General features: G+C 46.3%; 1 protein-coding gene across 1 annotated transcript in view; it reads right to left on the bottom strand.

Moving 5' to 3' along the window:
* Window positions 1-5094: 5094 nt before the first annotated feature.
* Window positions 5095-19246, bottom strand: part of CSK (C-terminal Src kinase) — a 40743-nt gene continuing 26591 nt past the window's right edge. The window contains exons 4-13 of the mRNA XM_007435589.4: window positions 18684-18796; window positions 17444-17663; window positions 13382-13475; window positions 13197-13262; window positions 11718-11817; window positions 11089-11179; window positions 8942-9015; window positions 7539-7734; window positions 6950-7036; window positions 5095-6383 (exon numbers count right to left, since the gene is read on the bottom strand). Coding sequence (XP_007435651.1) covers window positions 6201-6383; window positions 6950-7036; window positions 7539-7734; window positions 8942-9015; window positions 11089-11179; window positions 11718-11817; window positions 13197-13262; window positions 13382-13475; window positions 17444-17663; window positions 18684-18796 — 1224 coding nt within the window. The 3' untranslated portion in view covers window positions 5095-6200. The remainder of the gene's footprint in view (window positions 6384-6949; window positions 7037-7538; window positions 7735-8941; window positions 9016-11088; window positions 11180-11717; window positions 11818-13196; window positions 13263-13381; window positions 13476-17443; window positions 17664-18683; window positions 18797-19246) is intronic.

The following is a 19246-nucleotide window of genomic DNA, read 5'->3' as shown; positions in this document are numbered from 1 at the left end:
TCATGTTCTGACAATGTACATCGTCCCCCTTGATCCTATGACATTAGGAACTTGAGGCCGAGTGAAACTGCATTAAGTCACCATGAGTTTGCTTTAAAGTGGCATTTTCCCCTTTAAGCCAACGCTGCTACACCACAGCTTTGAAGTGTGAGAAATCTAAAATGCTATGCCACCTATTATCTCAGAGGTGAGGTCAGCTGACCTGTTGTGCAAGTGATTGAAGGTGTGTTTTGAGAGTGTGGGAACGGAAAAACGGAACCAACCAGCTGGGCCATTTCTGTAATATTATTTGCTTTCTTAGCGAGCACTTAATTTTCTGGTTGCTTTCATACCCACCACCTTTCTCCCAAGCTTTGACACCATCTTCTCTCCAAGCATCTCACAAAGTAGAGAAGACGACCACAAATCTCTACTATTTTATTTAGGGAAGAAGAAGGAGCATAAGGGGGGTTCTCCCTCTTTAATAAAATCCTGAAATCTCCAGTATTCTGTTTAGAGACGAAGAGGGTGTGTTTGTGCGTGTATGTGTTAACCTGCTTCAATGGTATTTTGAAATGTGTTTCTACTTTCAGGGGCTGCACTGTTAGGGGTTCACCAGGCGAGGTCCAGAATGTAATGAGGAATGTTGAACCAGGCTTTTGCTGCGTATCTGCCAATTTCCCTGTACTTGTCAGTTTCAATCCACTTCCCCTTCAACAGTTAACACCACTCAAGAGGACCAAGCTAATTGTACAGGCATGTCGGGCCCTGCTTCCCTCCTCTCTGAGCCTATTTCTACATCTAGTCTTCCCATATAGTTCCTTATTCTGCATAAACTTAAGTTGGGAAAGGCCCAAAGCGTTGTTGAAGAAGGAGTCAATAGACCAGTCTAGAGAAGATCAGGCAGAGTCCTGAAGACAGGCCTTCTGCGTTCCTGCTGCTTGCCCTAGCTGGGGGACATTTCCCCCACACTGGTTGGTGGCCTGCTGAAAGGTGGGCATAACCATATCCACAAAAATCCAGATGCAGCCAAGACATTTGGGAAACTCCAGATTTATGCAGTCCAAGATGCTTATGATCTGGGACCTTCAAATCATTCTGCCTGAACAAGTCACTGTACTTTTCTTGGCAAGATTTTTGGAAGTGGTTTGCCTTCTTCTTCCTAGGGCTGAGAGAGAAGGACTGGCTCAAGGTCATCCAGTTGGTTTCGTGCCTAAGACAGGGCCAGGACTCAGTCTCCTGGTTTCTAGCCTGGTGCCTTCACTACTACACCAACAGGAATATCTACCCAACAAGATATTTCCTTGGGTTTAAACAGGCTTATTTTCAGCCAAGGAAAACTTCAGACAAATAATGTGCTGCTTCCCTAAGCTGCATTCATGTGACTGCTTGCCCACCGTGAACAGAAGAACAATTCACTCAATTATCCTTGTTTTCTGGGATCAGCCAGCACACTGAACCATAAACTCATCAAATAGACGGGGTTGCACAGATTTATGGCTCAGAGCATCACACAGACAGACTTACTCCCCGCAGCAAGTAAGCCTTGGACCTCCAGCCCAGTCATCTCAATCCAGCCAGTGGGTCTGGCTGTCCTTTCTGGAAGAAGCCAAGCGCATGCTGGCTTACATCTTGCCTCTCCAAAATGCCTGGATGCCCTACCGATTCTCACCAGGCTTAGAGGTATCCCACACCTCCGTCTGCATGGTCTCCATACAAAGAGCCCAGTCTCCCTGCGGTGTATCCAGTCAGATCCAGGAGCCCCTTGGGAAGAGGGAAACTAACAAGCAGAGAGGAAAAAGCTTCAGGTCACTGGCCATTTGATTAGCGCTGAATAATTCTCTCTAGTGGAAAGGGAGCTATTTTAATCTTCTCGGGTGGCTTGTGAGAGACGTCCTTTTGCAGAGGCAAATGAAGGTATCTTTAGAAAAAAGGCAGCCGATGCTAGCTGACATTCAGCCTCCCACTTCTCTCCTCTTTCAGTCAGCCCAATAACCTATCTGAGTCTGCAATCCTATAACCATTTGCCCTAGAGCGGTGTTTCTCAACCTTGGCCACTTTAAGCTGTGTGGACTTCAACTCCCAGAATTCCCCAGCCAGCCTGCTGGCTGGGGAATTCTGGGAGTTGAAGTCCACACAGCTTAAAGTGGCCAAGGTTGAGAAACACGGCCATAGACAATGTCTCACCTTATGTGTGAATTCTTTCTCCAACAGGAGAGAGAGAATTGTACTGTAGAATTCGTTCACAAGCAAAACTAAAACATTTCCCCAACCCCCAGAAGATGTCGGAGCAATATTTGCATCCAAGCATTGATGACTGAGTGATTGATGGTCAGCTGATTCCCTTCCATTAACAGCTAACATGTGAATCACCTGGAGGATATCCAGTAAAGTTATCCCATTTGCTACACAGGTTGACTTTCCCTCCTTCCCATTGCCCCATAAAATTGCAAGGCATGAAGATATCACCAGTGGCCTCCCTTTCAACTGCTGGAGGAAGATTTCCATTCCTTTAAGTAGCTGTAAAACTCTGTTTCATTTTACTGAAAATCAAGACAGCAAGTCTGGACTTCTCTCTCCTTTTTAATTTTTTTAAAAATAAATACACACTATGGGAAGCTAAAGTTGATTTAATTCTTTGGCCTCACCTGAGTATGATCTAACTCAGCCGTTGGGGAAAAACAATTGTAAAGTATATGCTAGTTAATGACAACACATAAAATATTAGTAGTAATAAATAAATAAGGGCAGCTCCCCCATGCTGAGCAAAGTTCCTGGGGAGTTAATAAAAATGTCCATATCTGGACTATTAATTTCATTCTTTCCTGAGGAGCAGGATGTGGAAGGCTGATTTACTGTCTGTTTGATAAGCCAAGCTCTTGGCAGGTGATTTGTCTCATAAAATGCTACTTGAGATCCTTTAAAAGGAGTTGTTGCGGGGGGGGGGGGCTCAAAAAAGCCGAGATGGGAGTCACAGTTGTGCAATTGAAGCCCCGTCCCTTTGTATAGGTGCAGAACATCCATACAGATGCAAAAGGGGTGTGTAATGGAATGTGAGAATAACCTTGAGGAACAGGACAAAGAGCCTTGACCAAAACAACGGTCAGATAAAAGAAATCTGGGTCCGGGGCAGAGATGTAATTTGAGAAAGAGACTCAGACTTGACCCTCCCTAGTTCCCTTGAAGATAAAGGGAGGGAGGGGGCAAGCACATTCAGTCTTGTAAGATTCTGTTATTGTAACCCTATAATAAAAGTAGTATTAGCATTCTTAACTTTGGTTTCCTAGTCTGGTCTACCTCAAAGGGTTGACAGGTTGGGGCCTCACTTGTGTAGTTGCAACCGCCATCTTGATTTTTTGACCTTCCTCACAGATGCCTTGAACTATTTCATGTAAGTGCCTTTAGAGGCCCTGAAGGTCCTCCTAAATTTCCCCTCCATGTTATTCTTGGCAAAAGCAGAGCTTCAGCACTCAGCTCAACTAAGTCTAAATATTGAAATGTAAGGATGACCATTCAGCCAACTCAAAAGCCTTTTTTGAACCCGTTGCATTCCAAATGCTGCTGAGTAGGCTGGTCTATGCAAATTCATACACCCCATTTATACCCCATGTATTAAAAAGTATTTAAGAAACATGTACCCATATTCCTCTTTATTTTCCCTTTGACGAGACACAACTCACAGGTTTCTTGAAAAGTTTAAATGTTGACCTTATCTACTTGATCAGCAGAACCCATGTAGGGCTTTAGGCAGAAATGTGAACCTTTTTCCTAATATCTGCAGCTTGAGTCTTTGTATCTGGAAATAGCTGGATTTGCAGTCTTCTGCAAGACACAGAAGTGTTTTACTTTTATAGACTCTTTCCCAAATGTTTTTGTACCAAATCAAACGATTGGTCTGTCTAGCTCTGTATCCACAGCCTTTCCTCACCGGCCACCCGCTGGATATGTTGGACTTAGAGCCATGAATCGTTTCCAGCAGGCTGGCTGGGGCTTATGTGAGCTGTAGTCCGACTCATTGGGAAGACACAATTAGGAAAAATTGCTGTGAAAAAATGAACCAGGATAGCAGGGGGTTTACTAGTCTGGAGGCAGAGAGCCATCTAGTGGTGCTAAGCTGAATTACAGATCGTGATCATGGTCCAGTTAATCAGGAGATTGATAGCCCCTTTTCCGACTAACAAATTTTATTAAAAGGTGTAAGCTTTGTGAACTACACCTCACTTCCATCTGGTGGGTCAGCTAAAGCCCCTCCATGCATATGATGAACTGCAGCTCATGAAAGCTGGTGCCTTTTTACAAAAGTTGTCAGAAAAGGGGCTACTGGACTCCTGATTTTTAGCCACCATCGACTAACAGGGCTCTCCTCCTCCATGGTCCATTCACATGACTCTCTTACAGGCCGAAGTGCTTGTGTGAACTGCCCAAGAGGGTGGCTTAGGACTCATGCTCACAGTCTTTTCTTAGCTGGAGAGAGAGCCGTTTTTTTTCTTTATCCTTGAATGTTAAGTATAATCAGCTTCTTCCTTCTCTGTGAACTACCCACCCTCTCAAACCTGCAAGGGTTCTGAGACATGAACAACAGAAGAGGCTGAGGCTTTATGAACAGAACTCGCCATCTATTTCAGGAGATGTCTCGATAATTATAAAAGGCTCATCTGGTCAGGCAAATTCTTAAAAAACAAAAAACGACTAACGTAGATACATAATTGAGCAATCTACAAAAAAGCAAGCATGAGCCAGCAGGGTGACGCAGCTCTGAAAAAGACAAATGTGATTGTTAGGTCACAAGAATCATTCCATTTTATTCCAGATTGTCAAACTTTGTGGGAGCTCCAGTTCTAGCTGCTGTATCTCAGTGAAACAGGATTAAGAGGAGGACCACAGAGACGGTTTTACGTCTAGAAAATGAACCCCACGGGAGGAAGACCGATGGATCTGGGGGAGAGCCCACAGAAGCGCACGGTAGCTTTCCTTAGGGCTGTATTTAGTCCCTCCCGTTTCCACACACATCCAGGCTGTGGCTTAAATAAAACCAAATGGAAAAAAGCCTCCGTATTTTTCACGAACCCGAAAAAAAAAGGTTGAGCGTCGAGACAACGAAGTTACATCTTCATATGGAATGGTTTTCTTTTCCTTTAATACAGTTTAATCTCACAGTTGGCAGCATAATATGAGCATAGAGACATGACTGGAAAGGGGTTCTGGAGGCAGCATGCAAACACTGTTTTAAGCAAGAACTAGAGAAAAGCAGCCACCCACGCTTCTGGGTGGCTCTGCATTTTTGAGGACAACCTCTGCCTTGGTTGGTCAAGACCTGGGTCAGGTTGGCACGGTTCCCTGGGCATGCAGATGTTTCATTTTTTCTTCTTTTTTTTTAAAAAAAAACCATTTTATTCATTACATTAAAAATAAGATCTGTAACTTGAGTAAAACCCAGCCAAACAGCTGATTTCTGGTGCAGTTTGAAATAATAATAGTTAAAAAAAACCCTGAAAACTAAAAAAAAAAAGGAAACAAAACCCAATTATTATTATTATTGTTTTTTTTTTTTTAAAAAAGCATATTTAGAAGGAAGAGGACGCTGGACTGTGGACTGTGGATTCCAGCACTCGTGGGTGTTTTGAGAAAGTTAAGAAAGTCGCTTCCTTTCCCCAAGAAAGCTTGCGCCTTTGCTCTCTGTCCTACCACTGTTTTGGCCTGGTGCGCCCTTCTTCTTTCTCCCTACGAGGCCAGAAAATGCACGTTGGGTTCCAGAGGGAAGCTGAAAAGGGTGGGAAGGAGGAGGCAGGGGGAGGTAAAGGAAGGGGGTCCCATGAGAAGGAAGAGGAAGCCAAAAACGTTGGAGAACATGCCACTAAAATATTGTACGATTCTCCCTCCCGGTGAAGCGGATTTTTAAGGGGCAAGGAGGGAGGCTGAGCGCCGGCGGGTTTGTTCGCACTTGTGCATCTTCCGGCGGTTCGGCTGAGAAAGATACAAGTCTTCCTTGGGAGAAAGAAACTACATTCCCCACCCACCCACTGGGCATGTGTGGGTATGTCCAATGTCCAATACGTTTCTCTAAGTACAGTCCCTTGAGTGGAGAAATTTGGGTTCCTGAACAAAAATCGGCTTCGCTCCGGGCCTCGCCCAGCCCAGCCCCGCCCCACCCCCTGAGGTCTGTGCACAGGGGAGATGGAGGCGAGGGCGTGTCCGGAAGAAGCCCCGCCCTCCTGTCGACTTCACAGGTAGAGCTCACTGGTTTTGATATGCTCTAGCTGTTCCCGTAGTTGGTGGAAGGACGGTCGGTGGGTGGGATCCAAAGTCCAGCATTTTTTCATCACCTCGTAGACAATCTGGGGGCAACCGTCGGGAGCATCCATCTTGTACCCCTTTTCCACACGAGGAACCACGTCCTTCAGAGGCTGCGGGCGGAGAGGGAAAAAGCAACGCTTTTAAGGAGGGCGCGACTCTGGGGTAGAACGCGGGGAATGGGCGCACTTGGGAATAATGGAAGCTGCTGGTTCTCATGATCTGGGCTTCACCCCGGAATCTTCCCCACTCTGAGAAATGGGTTTGAAGATATTCCCAGTTTGGCTAAGGATGCTTTAAAGGCCTTTTCGTAATGTTTCTGGCACTGGGGCGGTGCTGGTTTCTAAGCTAGCCACCTCTACTGTCCCTGCCCATCCCTGACATCACTACGCAGGAGAACCGGGCAATGTTTGAAATTCAATTGCAAAAAAGAAAAAAAAAGAGGCTTCAAAGCAAGGCAGGCCAGCAAAGGCCTTCCCTGCACTCCCCAAAGGAACTGTGTCTTTCCCAGGAAAAGCACAATGTTCTTTTTCCCATGTGCTCTTGGCTCTTCTGCCCCATCCTTTGTGGTTTCCTTTTCCCCCAGAGATAACCTCACTGAAAAAGATGTCTAGCCAAACAGAAGGACTGCAATGGTGGTTGGGGGCAAACAGGGTGGGGCCGCTGAGCCTTCACTTACAATTCTTGGATAAGGCACTCGCCCAAAGGAATAGATTTCCCAGAGAAGAATCCCGAAGCTCCATACGTCTGATTTGGTAGAAAATTTCTGCCAAGATTAAAAGAAAACACAGGCACAGAGGCATCATCAGAAGACCTGGGTCAAGCACTGGTGAGATGTTCCACCAACTGAGTAAGAGGACAATGCTCGGTCTCTGGCCTCCTCAGTTGAGAACTGAGGTTGGCTTGGGCTTAAAGCCACCAAATTCACTAGCACCCGGGCATCCAACCCCATACTTGTGATATGAGAAAGGACTCTATATTTGCTCTAATGGTGGCTCAGGAAGAGCAACCCTTTGCAGGCAGAGCCAAAACAAGGAACTGGGATCAACTTACTGGGCTATGTGAGATGGACAAACCCACCCTTGGAGTGACAGACCCTACAGCATTAAGACATTGAATTAAGAATGGGATGAGCTTGACCACGCTGCAGGAGGAAAAGGATTTCAGCTGAGGGAAGGACCAAATATCATCGGTCCTTGTAGGCCTTATCAAGTCCTACTTGGATCAGCCCTAACTTAGTCATCACCCACTCCCAGGTCCCCGCTCACCTTTTCTCTAAGTGCTTCTGGTGCTGTCCATTTCACCGGGAGCTTGCCTGTGTCCTGGGTGGAAGAAGCTTCCTTTGTCAGCCCAAAGTCACTGACTTTAGCAATATTGTCCTCCGAGACCAACACATTCCTTGCTGCCAAGTCTCGATGAACAAAGTTGTTGGCTTCCAGGTACGCCATGGCTTCGCAGACATCTCTATGGGCCAAGAGCAAGCAAGGGGGCAGGTTCAGGAAAAGGGGGGCATGCCTCCACCCCACAAGGCCACTGAGAAGCCATCACCTTCCAACCACGAACTTCAATAAGCCATTTTTGTAGAAACACCCCCGCCCAAGCATTTTCTTTACAAAAAGGCAATAGAAGGATAAAGGGATCACAATCTGACTTGCCAGCAAAGGCTCGGTTGCTGTCAGACTTCCCACAAGACATGGCAATAAATCTCTGCTTTCAACTCAGCTCCAAGTTAACTAACTAGCCAACACCAGAAGCTCTGTGGGCTTGACATGGTTAGATGAGTTGCTTTACTGAAGGCAAGACCAAAGACGAATATACACAAAACAGGAATTGTGACCGATATATACATCAGTCTCAGAGTTTAAATCTTTGTCCTCCTATCCTTTTGAGTCAATGGATATTTGGCTGCTCATTTCCTAGCCTTGAGAATAGGAAACATCTGCTCCATGTTGACATAACAACTCTGTAGGGCCTGCTTCTCTGCTTGCCAGCTTCAAACTTTACAGTTGCCAACTTCCACACTTTCCATTTCTTTTGGCAAATTTCCACACAACAGCTTCCCTTATTTTCATGCCAAGTAGATTCTGCTGCAGGTGAATAAATCTCGCATGGCATTTTATTGGCAACATGGATGAACATTTTATTTTCATTTTATGCATGCATGTATGCATATGTGTCTGTCTGTCTGTCTGTCTGTCTCTATACAGTCTTACTTCCAAGGATTTTGGGCAGTCTACCAGTTTGAAAGACAACCTGCTTTTAATCTGTTTCTGCATCAGTATTCAAACGTTGGCGTAAAACTTCTGCACCATTTGCAAGCACTTCTGAAAATAATTTTTCCTAGAGTTTGCTTTTTTGCAGGCAGGTTTCTTAAACAGATACATTTTTAAAAACCGGAGAACGACATGGAGCAATTCAGAGAGGCCCAGATCTGAGCAAGAACTACGTTAGGGTTCGCTTATTAGCAAATTGAAAATGAGTTGGCTCCGATTAAACATAAGCCAAATGGAATTTCTCTTCCACCCCTAGACAGCAACTTCACCCTCCCACACACAGTTTTAAGAAAGTGTAGTGACAGCATTGAAGCTAGACCTCAAGTTAGAAAGGAGATGCAACATTACAACTGAAATGTAGGATCTGAACACGGAAGCTGTCAAGTCTCCATACTTACAAGGAGAATTTCAGCAAGCAGTCACCTCCCAGCACAGATCTTCCTCGGGAACGAAGGTAATCAACCAAGCTTCCCTGCCGGAAGATTGAGAGAAAGGGTTATGATGACAAGAAGTGATGGGGAGTGTGTCTGAAACACAAAGGAATTAAGCGTTAAGGAAGTGACACCAACATTTCTTCCTGTTTTAACAATGATTGAAGGCACTACCCTGAGCTCTGTTCAAAGATTTCCCCCAAAATTATCTAAGGCAGTCCAGGAAGACCACCTGTCTTCAAATCCCATCGAATTCCACGTCAAACTCACCCCAGGACTACACCCCTATTATATCTGCAACTTGGCCAAAAGGAGTGGTTGAACAGGGTAGAAGCCCGAAAGAATGCAATGAATGGCACTCCCCAGTAGATGGCGCTCTCCTCTTTGTGTAGGACGCAGTTACATGTGCACACATGGGCACACGCCTGCACACACACCCATGCACGCAAGCAAAGAGAAAACAATATGTTTTCAAAACAGCAGTTTATTCCAGCAGTAAATAGCGTTTAATTGTGGATATTAACTGCTGGGGCAGTTCAAGGAGATGAATGGGAAAGGGAGGAAGGAAAGAGAAGGGAAGGGAGGGAGGGAGGAAGGAAATTGTTAACCCTAAGGGTTGCTTGGAAGCATTACAAGAAGTAAAAGAATTCTAGTGAAACAATGCTGGTTGCAACACTGTATGTGGGAAAGAGAAGTGGAAATAAGACAGACTTCTGCTCCAATTCTGGGAAGCAGAAGAGTGGGAGAAGAAAAAGAAAAAGATGCTTATCAGTGCTTTCTTCTCCATTTCTGAGGCCAAGAGAATTTGATTCCAAAGACCTTAAAGGCTGAAGAGTTAACAGCCCTGGGATCTTCTGCCCATTCATATTTAACTCTTGAGTTGCATCAAAGTGGGCTTTATGCAAAATAGCAGCTCAGAGAGGTAGAAACACATTATGAAGTCACACCTTGGTTCTCCTCCCATTATTCTTGTTTAGCAACCTCAGCTAAAGAGGGTACTTTTAAATGTATTTTTGCCAGATACTTGTATATTAGCTTTCTACCCAGGAGCTCAGATCAGTATACATGGTCCTTCTCTTTTATTCTCCCAACAATTCTGCAAAGCGAACTAAACTGAGAGACAAGGGATGGGTCCAAAGCTAAACAAGAGTTGACCCTAGGCTCTCCCAACCCTCTCGCCCAAATTGGATATCTTCAGATGTCCAAATTTCAACCCCCAGAATGCTATAGCCAGCTTGGCCATTGCTAAACATTCTGGAGTTGGAAGACCCTGTAACTGGAGGGTATCCAGGTTGGGAAATACTGGCTCTCATTCTTTTTAGCTGCTCTTAGATCATCAAAGTGGACTTTAAAGAAGCAGGATAGGAAGAATATTGATGCTTTTGAACTTGGTGTTGAAGAAGACTCCTGAGAATACCATGGGCAGCCAAGAAAATAAACCAATGGATCATCAAACAAATCAACTCAGAGTTCTCACTTGAGGCACAAATGACCAGGCTCAAATGATCCTACTTCAGACACATTATGTGAAGATCTAGCTCTCTGGAAAGGCTCTAATGCTGGAAAGGTGGAAAGAAAGAGAAGAAGAGGATGACCAGCAACAAGATGGATGGACTCAGTTACAGTGATGATGCGGGAACCATTGGAAGACCTGAAGGACCAGGTTGGGGACAGATCATCACGGAGAAAATGTCAATGTGGTCACTAAGAGTCAACACCCACTTGATGGCACAAAATCAATTAATCAACATGAAGACCTAGCTCTCTTGAAAAGTCTATAATGCTGGGAAAGATGGAAGGAAAGAGAAGAGGAGGATGATCAGCAGCAAGGTGGATAGACTCAGTTACAGTGGCAATGAGTGCACTGTTGGAAGACCCAAAAGACCAGATTAGGGACGCAGTGTCCTAGAGAAAATCTATCTATGTGATCACTGAAGAGTCAACACTGACTTGATGCAACATAATCAATCAACCAATCAAAAGATCATCAGAAATTGGAAACCGATTTGTAAGGAGGCAACCTTCCTGTGATGCACAAGGCTGCCACTGCTATGAATTTCAGCAATGTCCAGCTTCCAGACCAAGCTTCCTTTGAAAGGACAGCAAGTCCTTACCTTTGCCATATATTCTGTGACTATGTAGAGACCCCCTTTCTCCTCCACGATCACACCCAACATCTGGACCAAATTGCTGTGCCGGAGCTGTCTGCAATGACACAGTGGGGAGAAGATTAAAGAGGGGTCAGCCAGAGTCTCCACTTGTAAATGTAGGACTTCATGCAAGGGGCACCATGCCCACCACTGGTGTCAAAAGAAACCCTACTTTCACACAACATGGCTTCTGAGATTCGCCCCTCCCGTGTTTGACATGCCCTGAAGAGTTTGTGTCCCAAATGCTTTGAGGATTGTTTCTCCTAACTTCTCTTGGAGTATAACAGCAGTTCACAAAGTCCTGCTTTGGGTTCTAGTTTATATGGAAACCTAGAAGGAGGACGACTTTTTTGGTAGTGGTCCCAGAGTTTTGAAAGTCTCTTCTATGGACTCTTGATCTTGCCTCCTCCTGAATGACATTTCAGGAGCAAGTAAAAATATGTCTCCACTGCTAAGTTTCTAAGCCAATGCTTCTGTTAGAAGCCAGGTTAGCACAGGCTGAACAACAGATACTCTTCACTCTCTGCCATTTTTCTCTGCAACCAGATGTTAATCCAGATTAAGTTCCCCTCGTCAAGGAGTCAGGGACTCACGTCATCACCGAAGCTTCAGCCAAGAAGGCTTGCGCTGTAGCGTCATTTTTGATGCACTTCACAGCAACCTTGTTCCCATGGTAATCACCCAGCATCACATCTGCAAAAGAGAGTGACAGGCTGAAAGAAGTGGATGGGATCAACTCAGACAAACTCAAGATCTTCCACCTGGAGCAGGAAAAACATCTATTCCAACTGCATCGTAGTTTGAAAAGCTCTAAACCAAAGGACTCTGATAAAGTTGATCCCCAACCAGCCTTCACTTTGCTCTATTAACCTTGCTTGGCGAGAAAGAACACAAATCATAGAATTTAAGGGTATTGAAGGACCTTGGATGTTCCTTTCTTTTAAGACAATGCATAACTGGAGGATCCAGAGTGACCTGTGTTCCCTGAAAGCCCCTGCAAAGTGCATTAACTTTGTTTCTTCTAAAGCAGTGTTTCTCAACCTTGGCGACTTGAAGACGTGTGGACTTCAACTCCCAGAATTCCCCAGTCAGCATATGCCAGTCCACACATCTTCAAGTCACCAAGGTTGAGAAACACTGTTCTAAAGATGGGGATGCCCTTCTCAGAACCAAGCAATGAGTCATTGCTTACCAATGAACTAGTTTCCCAGGCCAGGTAGATGGCTAGTGATCTGTCTCAAGAAGATGCGTCACTTTGCCTTGACCCAAGTTAGCATCCTGCAGGGAGATGTCTCGCTTTGCTCCCATCAAATGTGCCACTAACCATGGTTTATGCATGGAGAAACTGGAATTTCCCAGCAAAGCATAAAAGATCGTCCATGGTGGCTTTGCATCCAAAGGTGTTTTGACTGAAGCCACGTGGCCTTTTGAAGATGAAGAACGTCGTACTAATTCCTAATATGACCAATACTATGTAGAGGGAGAGTTAATCATACAAAGACCTGGCTGTTTTAAAGAGCTTTTGGGGCATGATGGAATGGGTGTTTGCCTCAAGAGTCAGAGGTGGCACTGGCTGGAGGAGAACACGTGCTGAGTTTTATTCTGTGTTACCTGTTGCTTTGTCACTCTTTTATTCTGTATTATCTGTTCCTGTGTTTGTTATCTGTTGCTCTATTTGACTTTGTCAGCTGCTAACATCGCTTTGGTTGAAGTGGCCCAGATGTTAGAAAAAATAAATACTCAAGCTAGATTGAAAGAATTTAATTTTAATTCTGTTTTAAATTCCTACTGAGCCCTGGCTTCAGATCTCTTTCAAATTACATTTGAAGGCTGAACGTGGCTCTTGGTCTCAGCTAGCTGTGCCTTAAAAGAAAGCGGGATGACAGCTGTTCAAGGAGTAGACCAGCATTACAGTTCGCTCTTCCTTCCACATGGGCTTCCACAAGCCCCCAACATCTCACCCTCACCATCCCAAGGAGAATTCTTATCAGCCACATCCAGCAGCTGAGATGTCCTCCAAGCCTGAAGTCCCACAAAGAGAAACCAAGGGGACGCCTTCCTGACCCACTCACCTCCAAACTCTCCCTTCCCAATGATCTGTAGCAGCTTCAAGTCTTTCATGTTGAGGGACCATCCGCCTGGAAGGACAAGCAGATGAAGCCAGAAGCAGGAGGAGGAGGAGGAAGAAGAGGAGGAGGAGTAGGAACAGGAGCACGCGTCAACCAAGCAGCCCACTCAGCTCCTGTGCAGTACTTACTCCGTGAGAATTCGTCTTGCGCTGCCACAGTGCCCTCCATGACTTTCGGCTTCATGAGTCGAGTGCAAAGCCCGTCAGCGTCCGAGGTGTAGTGCTGCCGAGGAGAGAACGTTGATAGATTTCTCTTTTGGAAAATCACTTCACTGAATGTACATGTCCCCCCTAACGCTTGGGACAAGGTGGTTCTGACTGCCCCCGTGGCATTCAATGAAGCTATAGGTTAATTAATTAGCCCATCAGGTCTTATGCCTTATTATGAAGGACACAACGCACTTAGGGCTATGGGAATTAAGAGGCTGAAATGGTACAAGAGGTGACAGTGAACATTTGGGAAGTGCAGTGTGGCAGAGGGTGCACCGACCAGATTCCGGCTCTCTAGCAGGCTGTTGAGAGTCGTATGGATGTGAAAAGTTTAGTGGATTTTTGCTGATTTAGAGAAAGCAAACAGGCTTGAATTATGGATGTTTTGCAAAATATGGAGTTGAAGGTTGAGTTGCTGAATGCAGAAAGAGCAGTACAGGATAGGAACAAAACACGTCTGAGAATAAAGGAATTGCTTAGTGAAGGGTTCAACCCTGCACAGGGATGTGGGGTATCCCCTTGGTTGTTGGATCAATAAATGTATGAAGGAGACTCGCAGTGGCATTAGAGCTATACTGGTTGGAGACATGAACATGCAAGTATTTTTGAATGCAGATGGGGCCACGTTGTTGGCTGAGAACCTGGAGGGTTTGCAGCAAATGCTAGACAGATTGTATCATGCAACAAGGTGCAGGGATCTCAAATTCAATCTGTCAAAAACTAAGGCTGTTGCATTTGACAGGGAAATGGAGGGTCCAACTGCAAATTGTAGACAAGGGGCAAAAACATGGAGCAAGCTGATAGATTTATGTACCTTGACGGAATGTTTACTGAAGTTGAAAAAACAGGTGGGAAAAAAGGGAGGATGTTTCGATTGCACAGCTGCACATCTTGACTTTTTTGACTCCCCCCCCAACATGGACATCCCTGCCCCCGCAGTCTCATTCCTAGCACCTTCCCCGCGGTTCTTTCACAGGGCCATGAAGATGCTTTGTTCACATGAGCATCTTGAATTAAAATGAGTATAATTTTGCGTACTGCTCCTATGAGATTTTCCTGTGATCAGGCTACCATTTCTTAAAATCCAGCCTGGTCATTTGGCTAGAGCGGGAGGGGGGGTGTCTCGTTTTCTTTGACCCGCTTAGGTGGCCTTGTCTATGGATCTTGGCTACTAGAAACTGACCCGCTTTATCCCAGGGGCTCGGGGTATCTGCGTGTGGCTACTACACGCCAATAAGCAAGTAATATATACATTGTGCAAACACCCTCAGTGCCACTAGCGACCTGTTAAAAAGGACGCACACACAAACGCACGTTTGAGACAGGACAAAACAACTTCTGGCACCTTGGCTCCTTATAAGGTTCCTAGTTCGTGTTTGGCCAGAGCACCTTTAGAAGACAGACGCCCCAACGCAGCTTGCAGGGTGCCAAGTCGCAACGGTGCGGCAGCCGTCCCAATGACGCTGCGGCCCACCAGGGGGCAGTATGACGCCAGGCCCGGCTCCCAGTGGCTCTGTTCGGGAGCCCAGAGGAGAAATGGGGAACTCGCTCGTCCACAAGTATGATCCCCAAGGGAATCACTTGCTTGTCTGTCACTACTGAGCGATGCTTCCGCTCCCTCTGCCCCAGCTGAGCTGCTGAGTGCAAAACGGGCACCCAGCTCCACACGCCTCGCTTTGCAAGGAGGCACTTTCGGAATTGCTCAGAAGCGTCTTCCTGTCTCTGCTGAGTGATGCGAGAGGCAGGAAGCCCTGAGCATGCTTGAGCTGTGCAGCCTGTGACCACACAGGGCGGGGCGAGGGAACTGTCGGGGTTGGTCAGTTGGGTGGCTCCCAGCTGGTGCATTCTCTAACTCTACTTTTTCCAACCGAGTGCCCCGCAAAAGGGTTGGGAAGCCGTTTCTCAGAGGGAGAATTCTTGCCCCGGTGTGCTTGGAGGGCGTAAGGCTGGAGAAGAAGGCCCTGCCGGGAGCCAACTCTCCAGCGGCGAGGCAGAGGGAATGACCAGCAAGTCCCTAGATCTATTCTGGAAAGACCCCTCCTTTCTCCAGGATCTGACAAAGAGCGGAGTCTTCCTTGGATCAGCTCGCCTCTGAACGCTGGGGTCTTGCTGGGCTGAGAGCAAAGCAAAGAAGGATCCATCAGGGTCCAGGGTCCTGGAGAGACTGCCTGCTCCAAAGTAAACGGTCCACTTCTTACAGACCAGAAGGAGAAGGTCATCTTGGTGCCTTGTCTAGAGAGGGACATGGCTGAGGACGAGAAGGGAGAGGACCTTTCCATATGGTAGAGCAGTGTTTCTCAACGTTGGCCGCTTTAAGATGTGTGGACTTCAACTCCCAGAATTCCCCAGCCAGCCATGAAACACTGGTAGAGGAACTTGGTGCAGTCTCTTTTGAACCAGTTCTGCTCCAGCAGCCTTACCGATTTCGTTCTGCCATCGGCTCCCCTGAGTAGCGATGCGACCGTTAAAAGCTCAGGTGTGCCTCCTGCGATGTGCACGTAATACGCACATCGGGGATGGCCTCTCGACAGCAAAGGGAACCCACAGCAATTCCTAAGGGCTTGGGATACCCCAGGCAGGGAGCCACACACCGTATTTTAAAGGGGGCAGGGGGGGAGGGAGAATACTGCCACTGATGCAAATGAGCCGCTGGGAAAATTTAAAAGGCAGATTTCTTTTTTCCCCCATATGAATACAGGGCTACGTTGCTAGGGAAAGAGCTTAACCCTAAGAGCCATTGAATAGGTGCAGAGAGACTTCTGTATGTTGGTCAGTAATTAATTCATCCCCCCGCTTTTTCCCCATGGCTGGGAATTTACAATGAGCTTTGATCAACAAGTGCAGCTGTGAAACTACAGGTAGTCCCCAGGTTAAGAATGCCCATTTTAAGGACAACCCGTAGTTAAGAACGAAGCCTACTGTAGCAAAACTCGAGTTAAATACACAACTATTCAAGTTAAAAACACAATGGTTCGAGTTCATTACACAATACTAGTTATACATTATTATACAATAACACTGTTCTGACTTATGTATAAATTCGACTTAAGGACAGACCTTGGGAACGGAACTTGTTCTTAAACTGGGGGCTACCTGTTCTTTTTTAGCTAGAGCAGTGCTTCCAACCTTGGCAACTTGAAGATGTGTGGACTTCAACTCCCAGAATTCCCCAGCCAGCATATGTGGAGTTCAACTCCCAGAATTCATGCATGCTGGCTGAGGAATTTTGGGAACTGAAGTCCACACATCTGAGGTTGTGAAACGCTGAAGGTGACTCTCCAGCAGGAAAGAGAGCGCAAATGCACAGGGGATGAAGCTTCCCATGGGATACAAGAACTCTCTAAACTATTATTTTACAAAGCCGGGTTGACTCCTCTAAAGCTAAAAAGAGCTACTTGTAGTCATCCTGCTCAGGATTAGCCTAAAATGAGGATGCTCTGATTCACTGTCAAGTAGACGCATGAAATATTTTGTACAGGTTCAATCTTTCGTATAAAGGACCTTGAATAGGAGGTAATTCGTCCACCTAATTCAGGTTGCCATAAACTCACTGCAAACCACAGGCTTGTGGGAATACAGCATTCCACCCAATGGAGGCATCTTTCTATAGCCCGGCCAGTGACAGGCTCTCAACTTCAGTTTCTAAGCCGTAAGGCCAGGATCGCCAGGACTCCACACCAAGGAAACTTAGGGACATCCGTGGGGGGGTGGGAGTGTCAAAACAGGCAAAGGGTGGGGGTGGCGACGGGATCAAAGCCACTCACACAAAGGGAGGGGACTTTGATTGCAATGCTGCACCTCCCACCTTGCAGATTTTGACCCTTCTGGAGATGCCCTGACCCAGCCCAAAATGGTAATGTGACTGAGATGAACCAGTGGAGAAGAACATCCAGGCACACCTCTATAAACGATGCAGCCAGGAGAGACCCACGTTGCTGCTCCTCACCCCAGTTCTCCCTGCCGACCTTGGCCCAGCCTCACCTCCACGAGTTGCATGAGGTTTTCAAAGTAGACCTCTTCGTCAATGCTCAGCTTGCTGGAGGAGTAGATGATGCGGTAATGTTCCACCTTGCCTTCACAGCTGACGCAGAGGGTGTAATCCCCCGGGTAGTTGGTGCTCTCGCGCACGAGGAAGAGACCCGTCTCCGGCGGGTACAGCAGCCGCTCAGCTTGCTCACGCGTGATCTTCCCGTGAAACCAGCTGAGAAGGGGAAAAGAGACCAAGAGGAGGACAGTCAGAACGTACTGAAGCAAGGCGGTCTGCACTCTTACCCGCGTGACTGTGATCCCAGCATTTTCCATGGGCAGAACACAGATTTCTTAGACCTATCTGCTCAATGATGTCCATCTAAACCATGTTTCTCAACCTCAGCAACGTTAAGATGTGTGGACTTCAACTCCCAGAATTCCCCAGCCAGCATGCATGAATTCTGGGAATTGAAGTCCACACGTTTTAAGTTGCCACGTTCGAAAAACACTGATCTCACTCAACTAAGGCAAGCATAAGCCAAGTGGCTAGCTTTGCACAAGACCTTAAGCTTGCTAAAAACTCTACAGATGTTTTAGTGGCAAGGCCAGCCTCTTCGATGAGATGATGATTTAATATATTGCAGGAGACCAAAACATAGGCTAATATAGTAACCCGGTTCAGGCAAATTTTGTGAATGGGGCGTGGAGATGTTCTGCTAAGACCATCTACCCGAGCTAGATTTTTTGCTTTCATACATCATTCCCACATCGTACCTAAGCCATGGTTTGTCTCATAAACATCTTCTGAATATGCTACAGCTGGCATAGTTCACACAACAGGCCGAGTCCAAAGCTAACTAGGGTTTAGCAGAAAGTGTAAATGCAGTGAGAAATTTTTTCTTCCCCTCCTAATCTGCAAAGCTGGCCCAAGATCTGGGAGCTCCTACAGCATCTGCTGTTTGGGCACTTACCTTTATAAAATATTTAAAAGGTAATACATAAACAAATAGGCTTAGGCAAATAAACAAACACGCAATATATAAATTGTGAAATAAAAGGAGCAGACTGCTCCCCAGTTTGTGCCTGGAAAATAAACCCAAGCACAGCTTCTGGATTTTTTTTTAAAAAAAAGAGGAAGGGGAAAAAAAAGAACAATGAGAACTAGAAACTTATTTCTTTATGGAAGTCCCACAATTCACGCATCCGCACCCAGCATTGGCAAAGCGGGCCAGCGTTTTCTATCTATACTTACGGCATGAGGCTAAGTTTGATTCCGGCTTTCACCCCTTCTCGTTTCTGAACATAGTTGGCCGGGATGATACCCTCCCGGCCCACTTTATTTTTTGCTTTGTACCAGTTGGGGTCCTGGAGAGAAGGGAGGGAAGCATCGTTAGCAGGGACCCCAGACTCCCGTGAAGGTTTCACACGTCCCCCCGTAAGCCAAACCAGAGACCATCAACCCTCCTCCACTGAACTCCCCATTTCTCCGTGGTAGATGCCACAGTCTTGACTCCGCAATTCCCTCCTCGTCCCGTGGGCTTGAAAGGAGGAATGGGGAAAAAAAAAAAAAAAACTCAATCAATGGCCAAGTTGAGGTGGGACGGTCCTGGTCCAGCAGCAAATGAGGCCAAAGTCCAAATCAAGGCACAAACTCAGCGCTGCTGCCTTCCCTGTGCTATTTCATCACATCTTCCCTCCCTGCAAATACCCTTGAACCGGTCTCTGCTGATAACCACGGAGCGTATTGTAAAACTACAGAGTGAATTGTTCAGGTGGGGTGGGGGGACTCTGGGGAGGGGAAAATTAGCTGTTCCC

This window comes from Python bivittatus, unplaced genomic scaffold, assembly GCF_059951505.1.
Source record: "Python bivittatus isolate LINGU-HERP-01145 unplaced genomic scaffold, Pbiv_v1 ctg000530_np1212, whole genome shotgun sequence".
In the NCBI taxonomy this organism is placed as follows: Eukaryota; Metazoa; Chordata; class Lepidosauria; order Squamata; family Pythonidae; genus Python; species Python bivittatus.
Note: the sequence above shows the minus strand (reverse complement) of the source record. Positions and strands in the feature narration are given on the sequence as shown.